At 37.9% G+C, this 12,989-nt stretch overlaps 1 protein-coding gene across 3 annotated transcripts in view; it reads right to left on the bottom strand.

Annotated features, from left to right (window-relative positions):
- Positions 1 to 12,989, bottom strand: part of VPS13B (vacuolar protein sorting 13 homolog B) — a 472,964-nt gene that overhangs the window by 330,749 nt on the left and 129,226 nt on the right. For all 3 annotated transcript variants that reach the window (XM_089517705.1, XM_089517703.1, XM_089517704.1), the window contains exon 18: positions 932 to 1,066. In XM_089517705.1, coding sequence (XP_089373831.1) covers positions 932 to 1,066 — 135 coding nt within the window. The remainder of the gene's footprint in view (positions 1 to 931; positions 1,067 to 12,989) is intronic.

The raw sequence follows: 12,989 nt of genomic DNA, 5'->3' as shown, positions 1-12,989 counted from the left end.
GTGCAAAGGCAGAAAATCTGCCTAAGAAATAACTTATAGCAGGTGACACACCTGCAAACAGCAATATTGTTTTCTCCTTTTGATCAAAAACATTTAGATTCCCTATGTATTTTTCTTTTGATATTATATAAATGGGTCTTCATAGATATTAAAAGATAAAATTAATTCTAAGGCAGCAATGCTATTTTGTCCAGGAACCGTTAATCATCTACTTATTAACACTTGTTACTCCCAGATGCATAAATAAAACTGTTGTTCCCAGCTATGCACTACTGGATGCAAATGCATAATTGGGAGTGGGAGACAAAAACTGTTTCACAGTACAGAATCCATTCTGTTTTAGATAAGCTTATAATTCAGTGAAGATTTAACTACTTTGAGATACAAAACAATTTGACTGCAGTTTAATCACTTCATAGTGCACTTGATCTCCTTTCAAGAATAACTCCAAAAATGTCTTGAATAGGTTTTTAAGCTTAGCTTTTATGGGAATTTTCTCAACAACGTGCCCTCCAGATGTTGTTTTTTTTACCAACTCCCACAAGCCCTAGCTAGCATGAAAATGGTCAGGAATGCTGGGAGTTGTAGTCCAAAACAACCCAGGGGGCACAGCTTGGTGAATGCTCCTTCACAAAGATGCAACATTCAGTTTTTACCTCCATATTCATAGCCATATCTATAAGTAACTTGATTCTGACATTTGTAGATCTGGAAGATTTGTAATGGCCAAAACACCTCAATAGTGTTTATTTTTTACTATTGACGATGCAATACTACATCATCCTACCCTGTTTCTAAAAACAAAAATAAAAACTACCTCTGATTCATAGGAACAATGAATAAATTCTTGTTTCAGTAACTCTCCTTGTAAAAAGGAAGGCCAATTCTCCTACACAGGCCGTAAACTTTTACATGGTCCAGCTGCACATACCTGGAGCTTTGGCACAAATTTTTATTGATCCCATGGTCCCAGAGGCACATTTGACCAATGATGTGCTGCAGTACTTCAATTCAACATTCTGGATTGAGCCCTCAAGAGTTGGCAGGGGATTCTTAGATTTCACACCTAATAAAAGAAAACTGCAAATGTACTAGCCTGCTGAATTCAAATATTTTTTATATTCTTTCACCAAGGCATTTACATTTAATTATACTTTAATTATCTACTTTAGATAGTCTTATACTATTCTCTTAAACTCTAAGGTGAATCTCTTTGTATACTTTTATTTGTTTACACAACTATATAATATCTATGCATATATATTTACTACATAAAAACTTATGTAAACAAAATGATATATATGAACATAAAATGTTGCATTAAATTAATTAGCAAGTCATTTTTATATATCCATACAACTTTGCTTATGCTACACAATACAGGAACCATGCTTCTCTGGCTATATTTAATCCTGCAGTTTCAGGACATTACCATGAGTAAAAATGGGCTCTGACTGTATGTAACCATCAATTCAGTAGCAAAATAAAAAGTAAACATATGCACCAGAGCTGCACTGCAGGTAAATGCACTTGCTATCCTTTTATCAAAATCAAAGTTCAAACTCTGCTTTAAGTAAAACGAGAAAATAGGTTGGGCGGTCTCTCTCTCTCTCGCTCCACTCAAGGAGACTACCACACAGTTTGGCACAACTCAGTGCTTACTGGTGGCCATTTCAGAAGAGAAACCTAGACGTGCAACAACGGGGGATGTGATAGGTCAGGAGAGCAGAACTTTTACACAGTTGCACAAGAAGCCTCATTCACCACTCACCCAATTATGTTTTGCTGCAGCCATTCCTATTATTTCATAAACTACAACACTGAGGAAAATTACATGTATTCACAGTATTTGGAAAAATCAATTTGGCCACCTAAAAATGAGCAGAAGTGGGATCTTGCAGCACCTTTGAGACTAACTGAAAGAAATAAGCTGGTAGCATGAGCTTACATAAACCTATCTATTTCCCCAAGTTGACAAAAGTTCATGCTACCAGCTTCTTTCTTTCAGTTAGTCTCAAAGGTGCTACAAGATCCCTCTGCATCCTGATTTTCCAGACAAACAAGGCTATGTCTTAAAAAAGACATAAAGAATTAAAAACCTCAGTGACTGCCTCCCCTGCTTATATGGAAGTGAGAATTCAAACTAGAAACTGATTGTGTTTGAAATTAAGCTCTTTCTTTCATTTTAATATGGATTTGAATCCTGGTCTCCCAGAGTCCTAGTCAAACACTCAAGTTAGTATACCATGGTGGGTCTCAATCTACATGTAATTAAAAAAATATACAGGGTGAATAATAGTGAAAAATCTATTGCCCAAGTTGTAGCCAAAAAATCAGAAGTAGTACTGAATTAGTAACAGTGTCAAAATAACATTGAACAATATCAAACTCTGTAAAAGTCCATAAATATTTACTGTTTAACTGAATGCAAAATTGGAAAGAATTAGCAAGAGAGAGGTGAAAGAAAAGAAAACAAACAAACCAGTATAAATGAGTCATCATTGCAATAAATTATAAGACACACTGTCCACCTATTCTTCCTCCTTTATCCCCATACCAAGTATGCTTGATATTTGGACTTTATAAGTATCTTCTGAAATAATTCCAGAACCAGTGTATTCACTAAGATAAATGTCTTTGCTTAATGATTTTCTACCATAAGCTGCAGCATGGTTATTTCAAGACATACTCATCAACTTGTACAGTTGGCTTTCTGTTCTGCGGACTTCCCACCTGCAGATTCAAGCATCCGTGAGTGGCAAGCCTGCATTGTCCTCAATAGTGGTATGTACATGTGGCCCTGCTGCCATTAGGTACAGCCACTGTTGTCCCATAGTGGCACATGCCACTGTTAAGTTTTATTGTCCCCAATGGCAGCACAGTCACATGCATGCATTGCCAATGGTGGCATGGTTGCATACATGCATGCCATTGGGGACAATGCAAGCTTGAACGTCCGCAGATTTTGGTATCTGCAGGGGGGTCCAGAAATGATCTCCCACGGATACCAAGGGCCAACTGTAGTTAGTGCTTCTTTTAGCACGTGAAGACAATCAAGAACAGCTTCCACAGAAGGGCCTTACCCTGTTCCTTCTTAAAGCAGCTAGAGGTGAAGTAACCAGAAGTGTGTGTGCATGGGGGGGGGGTATTAAATCCAGAATTGGATCATATTATGTAGTTTTTTGTATTAGGCCAATTTGAACATCACAGAATGAGTTTAAGCAAGCTTCAGGTCCACACACCTCCACTCCAACAGCCACTGAGAGACACTAAGGCAGAAGCTTATTTGTTTTTTAAAAAACAGACACCATGGCATTATCAGAAATAGAATATTCCTATTGTGGTTTCAGCTTCAAATAATTTGGAAAATGCTCTGATTCCCTGATCTAGTCATTATTTCCCTCACCTATTCTCTCCTTTCCATTTTCAGCTCTTAACTCCTTCATTTCAGGACAGTCAACTGTCCTATTTACACAATATATCTCTATGAATTATATCCTGGCTAAAAATAATCCAGAGAGAAAGGACCTCAAGAACTAGTTTACCTAATCCCAGATTCAAGCAGAGTGTTTCCAGGCAAATAAGGAGCAGCACACAATCTCATCTCTCATTTCAAATCCCTAAACTGTAACAATCCCTTATTACTACTTAATATTCTTCCCTACCAGTTAAAATTGTCTTAAAATGTTGCATTCTTTACACTAGCACAGTGGTTCTCAGTGGGACAGGACCCCCAAGGGGCCGTGAGAGTTGATCAAGGGGGGTGCAAAACTTGGAGTATCTGATCCCTTCCCTCCACTTCTCTTCACAACTTTTTTTTTGTGTGTAAAATTTACACATGTGTTGTGTTAAATATTGAATTTTCTTAAATAAAAGCTGTTGATGCCTGGAATGTATTTAAACTATACAAATATATTAGTGTAATGCCACTTGTCATGGCTCTGTCCGACAGAATCCTGGAATTTGTAGTTTGGCAAGGTATTCTGAATTCTCATCTATGGATTTCTTGAAACTATAACACTAGAGCTCTGTATCAGAATTCTAAGAACCTCACCAAACAACAAATCTTAAGATTCCATAGAAGAGACCACAAAATTGGCATCAAATTGTAGTGTAGATACACACCTGGTTGGGGAAATCAACTTTTAACTTGTGATTTTTAAATGATGAATTTTGAATGTGGATTATTTTAATATATGTATATCTTGTCCTTTTAAATTGTATTTAAATTGTATTTCAAATTGTTGTTGTTCTCTGTCTCTCCACGGGGAGAGGCAGGTGAGAAGCAATTCTTTATTCTAATTCTTATTATTACATTTATAGAACATTGAGGCAAAACATTCTTAAAAGCATTCCTATCAAAGGGGTCAAACACCTCCCAAAACCACACGCATATTGATATATCTGTGACCTGATTCACAAGATTGAGGGGACAGTGAACCAATTATTACACAAACCTATGTGGATGAATGGAGCCACAGACATTTTGTTATCAGAGCATCTCCAGAGCCCTCCAACACGGGCCTTGCCTGGAAGCATGCATACAAAGGGCTCCCCTGAAGCAGTGTAAATCTTGCAAGTACAATTTCACAAACAATATACTTACGTTCTCCTCCAAGAAAAAATAAACGAAGAATGTTAATAGAAGCAGCAGAGAGGAGAACAGCCAGAAGTAACAGTGAGCTTCTGGAATGACGTTTTTTTACAGGGTCAGGCATTTATTTCTAAATTTAATCCACATGTCATTGCAGATTCACCATTTGTATCATGGATGCGCAGCTGTGGGAGTCTAGGGAGCTGCATTAGCCCCAAGGAAACCTGGGGGGGGGGGGGGTGCATCTGCTACTGCACAATACCCACAAAAAGTTGTTTGCCTCAAATCCCCACGCACCAAACATCATTCCAGGGGTTATAAAATGAATGAATGAATGAATGAATGAATGAATGAGGGGCATTTTGTGCCATGTTTTTAGACTTTATTTGGCCGTTTTAGGCCCAGCAGACTTTTTTTTCCAAAACAGAAAGTTTCCCTTCCCTGATTTATATGTTTACTAAACTAAAACCAACCCAGAAAAAGGCACCATAATTTATCTACCTTCAATTGTAATTTAATCTCTTAAAATTCAGTCTGTAGGCATCTGTCATTATCCTTGTAATGAAAAACAATCTAATGTATCTATAGTGCTTTCAAAAATGCTTTCAGATTTTTTTACAGTATCAATAATTCACATTATTTTAATCTCTCCCTAAAAAGCTCTCTTCCCACATTCATGTTTCACATCTCTGCATCAGTTCCAGCCTGCATTTTTAAGTATATATGGAACACACATTCCCCCTCCTATATACATATTTAACCAAAAGCAAATCTGATTCCCCTTCATTATTCCATCACAGGCATGGATCTTAAACAATACTAAGAAATCACAGTTGGCAATACTGTAAATGCAAAAAAGACCTAAAATGTTTCTATTTATTTCCATCAGATCCAAGACCTATCCACCTGCAGGAAGCTATCCAGAAAACTCTACAACAGTATTTCAGGATTTTTGACTTTACTGTCCAAAATAACAGTTCCTTCCACCAAAAAGATATTAACCTTTAATCCCTGAAAACATTAAACAAATGTTTGTGGGATCATTTTTAGCCTCTTTATCTGATCAGGCCACTGGAAGTTAAGTCATGCCTATACAAACCAATCATTTCATCAGCAGTTTTATATTTCTTTAAAGCCTCATATAAAAAGCACCTGCTTAACGTGAGTAATGGAGTTTTATATTCATTGCACTTAGGAACAGCGTATGTAAACTATTCCGTTTTCCTCCCTTGTGGAATATATTTCAGCTTATGTTGCACAGCACATTACCAATGTGTACAAAGACTCTCTGATCAGCAATTTGGACTGCAGACAGCAACCTGTATGAGTGCATTTCTCCCCTGTAAATATGGTATTCACTTGATTTACCAAGACAAATTGAAACCATTCTTCATTAGATGATGATCTCACCTCTGTGAATATATGTAATGCAAGTGTTTAGGAAGAGGTCGCACAGTACACCTTAGCATACCAGTGAATATAAACTATTCATCGGCAACATTAGCTTCCATAAAAATTGCTACTTATATGGTAACATTCCAAAGTTAACCAAAAAATCCCCAACCCTTTTATTTTTGCTCAGCAGATTATTTTGCTTATAGTAGCTTCTTAATTGCTGAAGGCTTTTAAAATATTTTGGCTCTAGTGTAACCTATGAATATTAGTGGCTTTGGGAGTTATGATCATCTGCATATCCTGGTAAGAAAAAGCCCTATGTGAATGCCAATTCTATACTTTTCAACAGAGTGCAAACCTTTTTTCTTTCATCTTATCTCCAGTTTCTGTTTAGATTTATTACATTCATTGTTTTCAATTTTAACAAATCACCTAATGGCAGAAAGGAAAATATGTCAACCTTGGAATTATTTGCAGTTGTAGAAATCCCTTTTGTCTGGCTCATGCAAGGTCTGCAATCTGTTTAAAACACAGATTGTCTGTCTTTTGTCTGACAGCCACCAAGCTACACAAATTACTTTCTGCCTGTTCACCTGTTTGCAGCTGCATCTGTAAGCTAAGAATTCTGAGGCTTGACTCAAGCAAGCACTTGTGGATTGATGACATATGCTGCTGATAAACGAAGCAATTTGAAGAAATTATAGGCCAGCATTATTGAAAGACATCTGTGCATGAGCCAAGAACTACAAGCCTTCAACTGGATACATGCAACCTGTCGTGGTGGTGATACTGTTTGAAGTAAAAGCCTTTTTAGAAGTGCTGAAGCTGTCACAAGGAAAAAAGTCCATCTTTGCAGCATGACTTCTCACAGGAGGTCCAATATTGTCCTGTAATAGCCATTCATTAACTATGCTAAATGCAAAGAAAATTATATACATCTTCCAAGTATACACATTAAAATAGAGTCATATCTATTAGCACAGTGGTTCCCAACCTGTGGGTCGGGCCCACTTTGGGGGTCGAATGACCCTTTCATGGGGGTCACCTAAGACCATTGGAAAACACCTATTTAATTACAGTTATGAAGTAGCAATGAAAATAATTTCATGGGTTTGGGTCACCACAACATGAGGAACTGTATTAAGGGGTCGAGGCATTAGGAAGGTTGGGAATCACTGTATTAGGATAATTAGTCAAGCAAACTGTGTATAAATTATACTGACAGTATAATAACCCATTTTAACACATTTTGACCCATGTACGCTATATTTTGATGCACATACTATTCTATCAGTTGTCCACTGTTGATCTGCAATCTCCTTTTACAGCACAATCTAGTTTAATTTTAATTTTTTTATTTTTTAAATAAAGATGTTTTACATTCTTTTGGTGCTGGAAATAACACCTATTTAGTTTAGCGCTGCCTTCCAACTGGACTTTATTTTGCAAGTTTGGGATGTAACCTCTATCTTCACTCTTTTAAGGCTGAAAGAATCTCATGACATCCACCAAACACAATAATAATTTTAATAAATATACCAATAGATAGCAAAAATATGATCAAATTATGTCCTTTTCACAAGCAGAATATCTCATAAAGCAAATAATATTTACTTCAACTTATCAAAAGAAGACAATCTTATCCAGAGGAACTGTCTAAGCTTGGGTCCAAGAAACATCCAGACACACACACACAACCTGGGGGTTATGCTAGAGATTTGGTTCATTCTCTAAAATGCAAGAGTTTCTTTCCAAAGAACATCAACACAGTAATTTCGCCAGATAATTTATAATAAACAGTATACATGAATGTGGAGCTCACAGAATGCAAGTACATAACTCATTTGGACCAACATCTAAATCTAATGCATTCATATTTTGATTATAGCATAAAGATTCGCTACACCCTAATCCAATTAGTTTACTACTATGGATGAATGACTAGTTAAATTACTTTCCTTTTCAGAATTATGAAGTAAGCATGTAATAACTATCTAATCTAAACTGGGATATGCATGGTCACAGTTCAAGCCTTCAAAGCCCTCCACTGGAATTACAGTATGACTGAAAAGGAACTGAGGTCCCATTCCCACTATGAGTTACATTGATTTGCTGGTCGCTTTATTTGTGCCTCATTCCCATTGGAAATGGTTTCAGATGCGACGGTGATTGCTCTGCCTTGCTTTGAACAAATAGCTCTTTTCTGACAGTGGGTTGGTACAGGGGTATATCCCATCCCTCACCAGTTTTTGGGGACCCATCCTAGAATCCAACCTTCGGCCCAGGAGGAATTCCAAAACATCTTCCATTCTGGAAACCAGGGTTTGAATCCCCACTGAGCCATGGAAACCCACTGGGTGGCCTTTGGCAATAATAACCCAGACAAGTCCCAAAAGGGAGGGAAAGAGGTGGACTTTTGCCAGAGAAGGGCTGCTGAGGCAGGTCAGTGATTCACAGATCTGGCTTCTGTTCAGGGATCCCGGCTGCCACCTCCTCCGGGCCTCTGTCTCTCAGCCTCAGAGGACAGCAATGGCACAGCCTCTTCTGAATAAAAACTCCAAGAAAACTCCCTCAGCTTCCTCTCCGCCAGGGATGTTGGGGATGGCCCTCCACCTGATCCTGGAGTCCTCAGACTGCCTGCCCACTGTGTTTCAGTCGCTGCTGGGGGCTTGGTTCCCCCAAGAGGCAATGGCTGAGCCTCCCCCAGATGGAGCCACTCCTGAAGGCGCCACAGGAGGAGGAGGAGGAGGAGGAGTGACCTCCCGGCTAGGCTTCCCCGTGGTGGGTAGGTGGGGGTGGGAAGCCCCAAAATCTCTGGGAGGTGGCAGTGGCAACAGCATAATCCCCCTGGAAAAGGAGGACACCTGGGGAGGAATTTGAATCTCCACTGAGCCATGCAAACCACTGGGTGACCTTTGGCAAGTCCCACTCTCTCAGCCTCAGAGCACAGCAATGGCAAAGCCTCCTGTGAGGAAACTGGCCAAAAAAACCTCCCTGGACTTCCTCTCCACCAGGGATATTGGGGATCTACCCCACCTGCCCAATCCTGGAGCCCCAGACTGCCTGTTCCTCAGGAGGCTTGTGAGCTCCAGAGCACCAGGAAGTAGCCCAGGCTGGCACCAATGACACATACATGCGCATCATATAATTGACATATTAAAAAAAAAGACCAGCTAGTGTGAACAACAAGCATATCAAAAAAGACACGAATGCAAGGAATTCTTTAAATTATTCACTTCCATAGTGGGAACTAGGTATTGGCCTCAACAGAATCAGTGACTTGGTGTCAAAACGATTAGCAAACTGGTTTAAATGTACATAAGTGGGAATGGGCCTTTAGAAGGCCTGTGACAAAGTGGGGTCTCAAACCAACATTCTTACGGATAAAATACAGGAATGAAGAGAATGAATGTCACGTGATCACCAATCAATGACATCTAACTATGGTTGACATGTTTAAGGTGATCAGTAATTACACGTCATTTGTAGACTGAAGGTTACTTCCCCCATATTCTCACTAACTCTTACATGATAGCCTTACACACCACACCCAATTTTTATTTTGCTTTGTTCTAGGCACTAGACAGAGGTAGATACGCAGAGGGAAACACAGTATTCCCAACTCCAGGTGTATATCTAGTGGAGGGAAAGGAAGTTGTAAGATGACAAGCAGTAGACAGGAAAAAAGTCAAGGAAGCCTTCCTGCCTATTGCTTCACCACTCCAACATCTCCTCTTCAGCTACTTTTCCCCCAGCAAGGCTCTTAGATTCGTTTATAATTCAGGTGGAGAATGTAGTTCTATGAAGAATTGTGAAGCTGAAGCTGGAATAAGGATGTGCCAGTTTTCATGCCTCTTTGCACATCACAGACTTGCACAGATTGAGAATCCAATGTTGCCTGAATATCTTGCCCTAGCCTCAGTATATGAATCAGTCAATGAACAAATTATACTAGATTCTTCTGCTCTTCAGATTTTGTTCCCTCCTTGTTCTGATTCTTACTCCCCAGTTCCTACATCTGCTTCTCATGCAAAGAACAGGCTGAAACTTTGACTTTTGATTTGGTTTTCCTATCTTTAGCAGGCTCCTCCTGACCTTTATTCTCTTTGACTATTATTTCAGGAAATTGTCATGTTCCTTTACACTGCTCAATCATATTGTCTTCCACAGGAATTCGCACAACTTGTAACTTGTAATTGTTCTACTGAAGCCAGTATTTGCTTTGACTGGATTATATCCCTAAAATATTTTCAAACGTCTGCAGAAATAATCCAGTTTGAAACCGTTTTAACTATCCTAGCTCAAGGTTAGGAGATTCTGGGAACTGTAGTTTTGTAAGACATTTAGCCTTCTCTGTCAGAGAGTTCTGGTGCCACAATAAGCTACAGTTCCCAGGATTCCATAGCATTGAGCCAGAGCAGTTAAAATGGTCTCAAACTAGATTATTTCTGCACTGTATTTTGGACGTGGATTATTTCTGCACTGGGTTGCCACATAAAAAGTTATATTTAAGTGGTAGGATTCCTCTCCACCCCTCATTTAACAAGTTACCTGATATACTTTATCTACTTTATTCTCATGTACAGCAATAATATTTCTAACAGGGATTTGGTTGTTAACATCCACAGAAGCTCAACTAATGTGTATTACTTTAACACTTACTTCTTTTATGTACACATTCAAAAAGGGTGTCATGTTTTATTCTCTGGAAAATGATGCACATTCAAAAGTTTGACTAACTAAAATACATGCTAAGCATTTACATGGTGTTTGACTGGTTTTATAAATTTCAGTCTGTTACAAATTATACTCCTGAAAACAGGAAGGCAAAGCTTTCAAGCTAAGTAGCAATATACATTTGGCTTTCACATTTCAGAGCCCATAAAATGGATTCAACACAGAGATGAAGTGACCTACAGGAAAAAAGGGTCTGTAATATAGTGGATACACATACAATAAATCAAATCCTTATCATGATTTGCACCTAATAACTATACACCATTAATAATAAAATTTGTAAGAAACTGTAGAATAGTATTCATCTAAATAAATGCAAATTACGTTTGTTCTTATTTTTCTAACATTCTAAGTTTTCTTATACTCTAAGTTACAGTTTTAAAAACTTCAGCTTTTATTTTAAAAGTCGCTTAAATCGTGAGAACATTCTTACATGCCACTTCATAATTCTGACACCAAGTATGTATAAAAAGATTAGGCTTTATTTGGTATAAAATCAGTTGGCAGTTTTACATCTGTGCAATGCAACATAAATACCCCAGCTGGCATCCCAAGCTCACACACATATGGGTCTCAAAAACAGAAACTTCCTTATTTGCAGCACTGCCAGGGTAATTTTGTATATCGTGCATACTACAGCTATTTGTCAGGCGGCCCTGCAGGTGTGCACTGCACATAAACACACAGCTGTAGCCAAGCAAGCCAAGTGTTCCATCAAACGCATAAAGGGAAACCTCAGTAGCTGGATTAATCATCCTTCCAACAGGTCCAGAGAGAACAATATGGGTTAGTATTTTTGGAAAAGCATGGATGGCAAATTTATGATTATGCTAGCCTTCCGAAATAACTGCTGGATTGTGTCATTTTTATGCAATGTCTACTTATTAAAGATTTTGTCTGAATGCTGGAAAAAGGGTGAATATTTTTTTTAGTTTCAAATATAAACAATAAGGTAGTTTATATATAAAATAGTTTATTATGTGCAAAATGTTAAAAGGATTTCATGCTAGTTGTTGATTTTTTACAGATGTTACCACTATTTGCATTGGCTTTAGCAGGCACAAATCACTGAAATCAGTAAAAATTAGTGCACTGTGAAACGTCCTATTGGTTATATACATTTTGTCATAATCATGTGGCATTTTCTTCTTTGTTCACTATAAGGTCAAGTGACTTACTCAAGAGGCTTGTGCAGTTTTTGTGAATACACAACAAAACAAATATTTAAGGGTTCTGAACTTGACAGAGAATTAGAAAGAAAAGCTGCCTCCTGTAAAATCTCACATTTGAATAATGTCTTATGCAAATTTTTAACATCTCTGAATCAAACTTGAATCTGGCAGTTACAAAATTGTCTAAAAATTTCCATGTTCCCAGGTCAAAAATTAAGGATCCAATTTAAGAGTCAGCAGCGGAGTCAATAATTTTATCCCAACCTAGTGGAATACAGCTTTCATACCCTATGAAAAGAATGGCTGCTAAGTCAGAACAATGAGGTAGAAGGTCCCTGCTCCCTAGCAAATGACTACTTCATGCTCTTTCATAGCATAACATATATTTATTTCAGTCAATGACCAGAGCTCTCTTTCATCTTCACTTACTGCACTGAGATAATAAAGGAAGACATAGGGAATTTGAGGAATTTGTCAAGAAACATTTCTCATCACAAGTGTTAGACATTAATATTATTAAACATTAATAAAAAAATATTAATGCCTGGTATCATTTAGTAGACAACAACTAAAATAAAGTTTACAAAAACTGAATATGGCAATCTAACACTGAAAGCTGGAAGTCACCCTTTAAATTCCATTACAATGATGGCTTCCTCAGATGCCACAATATGGTTTGCCACTATATGATTTGTGATTTGTTATTTATGCAGAATAGATGCTTCAAGACAGTATCACTACCTACTCCACAGACGATGTAACTGATTGACAATAAAGAGTATAACAAATATTATGACTGATTGACAATAAAGAGTATGACAAATATTCTGGTGAAGCTTCCACTTGTTTTCTGTAACAAAAGATGCTGTGAAAACTCTCCTTTGATCTAGGATCCTGAAATACTTTAAAATAAGGATCCTCAAAATCTATATATTTAAGGGAAATGAAGTGAGCACTATAAGACATTATAGAGAGTGCCCTGAATCTTTTGCTTGGTCCCACTGTATGAATCAAGTTACTTTCTTTAGTAGAGAATATCGGGGGGGGGGGGGGGGGAGAATAAAGGAGAAACTGTTTTGAAATGCTTCAGA

The sequence above is a fragment of the Sceloporus occidentalis genome, unplaced genomic scaffold (genome assembly GCF_023333645.1).
Source record: "Sceloporus occidentalis isolate IW3139 unplaced genomic scaffold, rSceOcc1.0.p SCAF_3, whole genome shotgun sequence".
Lineage (NCBI taxonomy): Eukaryota > Metazoa > Chordata > Lepidosauria > Squamata > Phrynosomatidae > Sceloporus > Sceloporus occidentalis.
The sequence above is the reverse complement of the archived record's forward strand: the minus strand, read 5'-3'. Positions and strand labels throughout refer to the sequence as shown.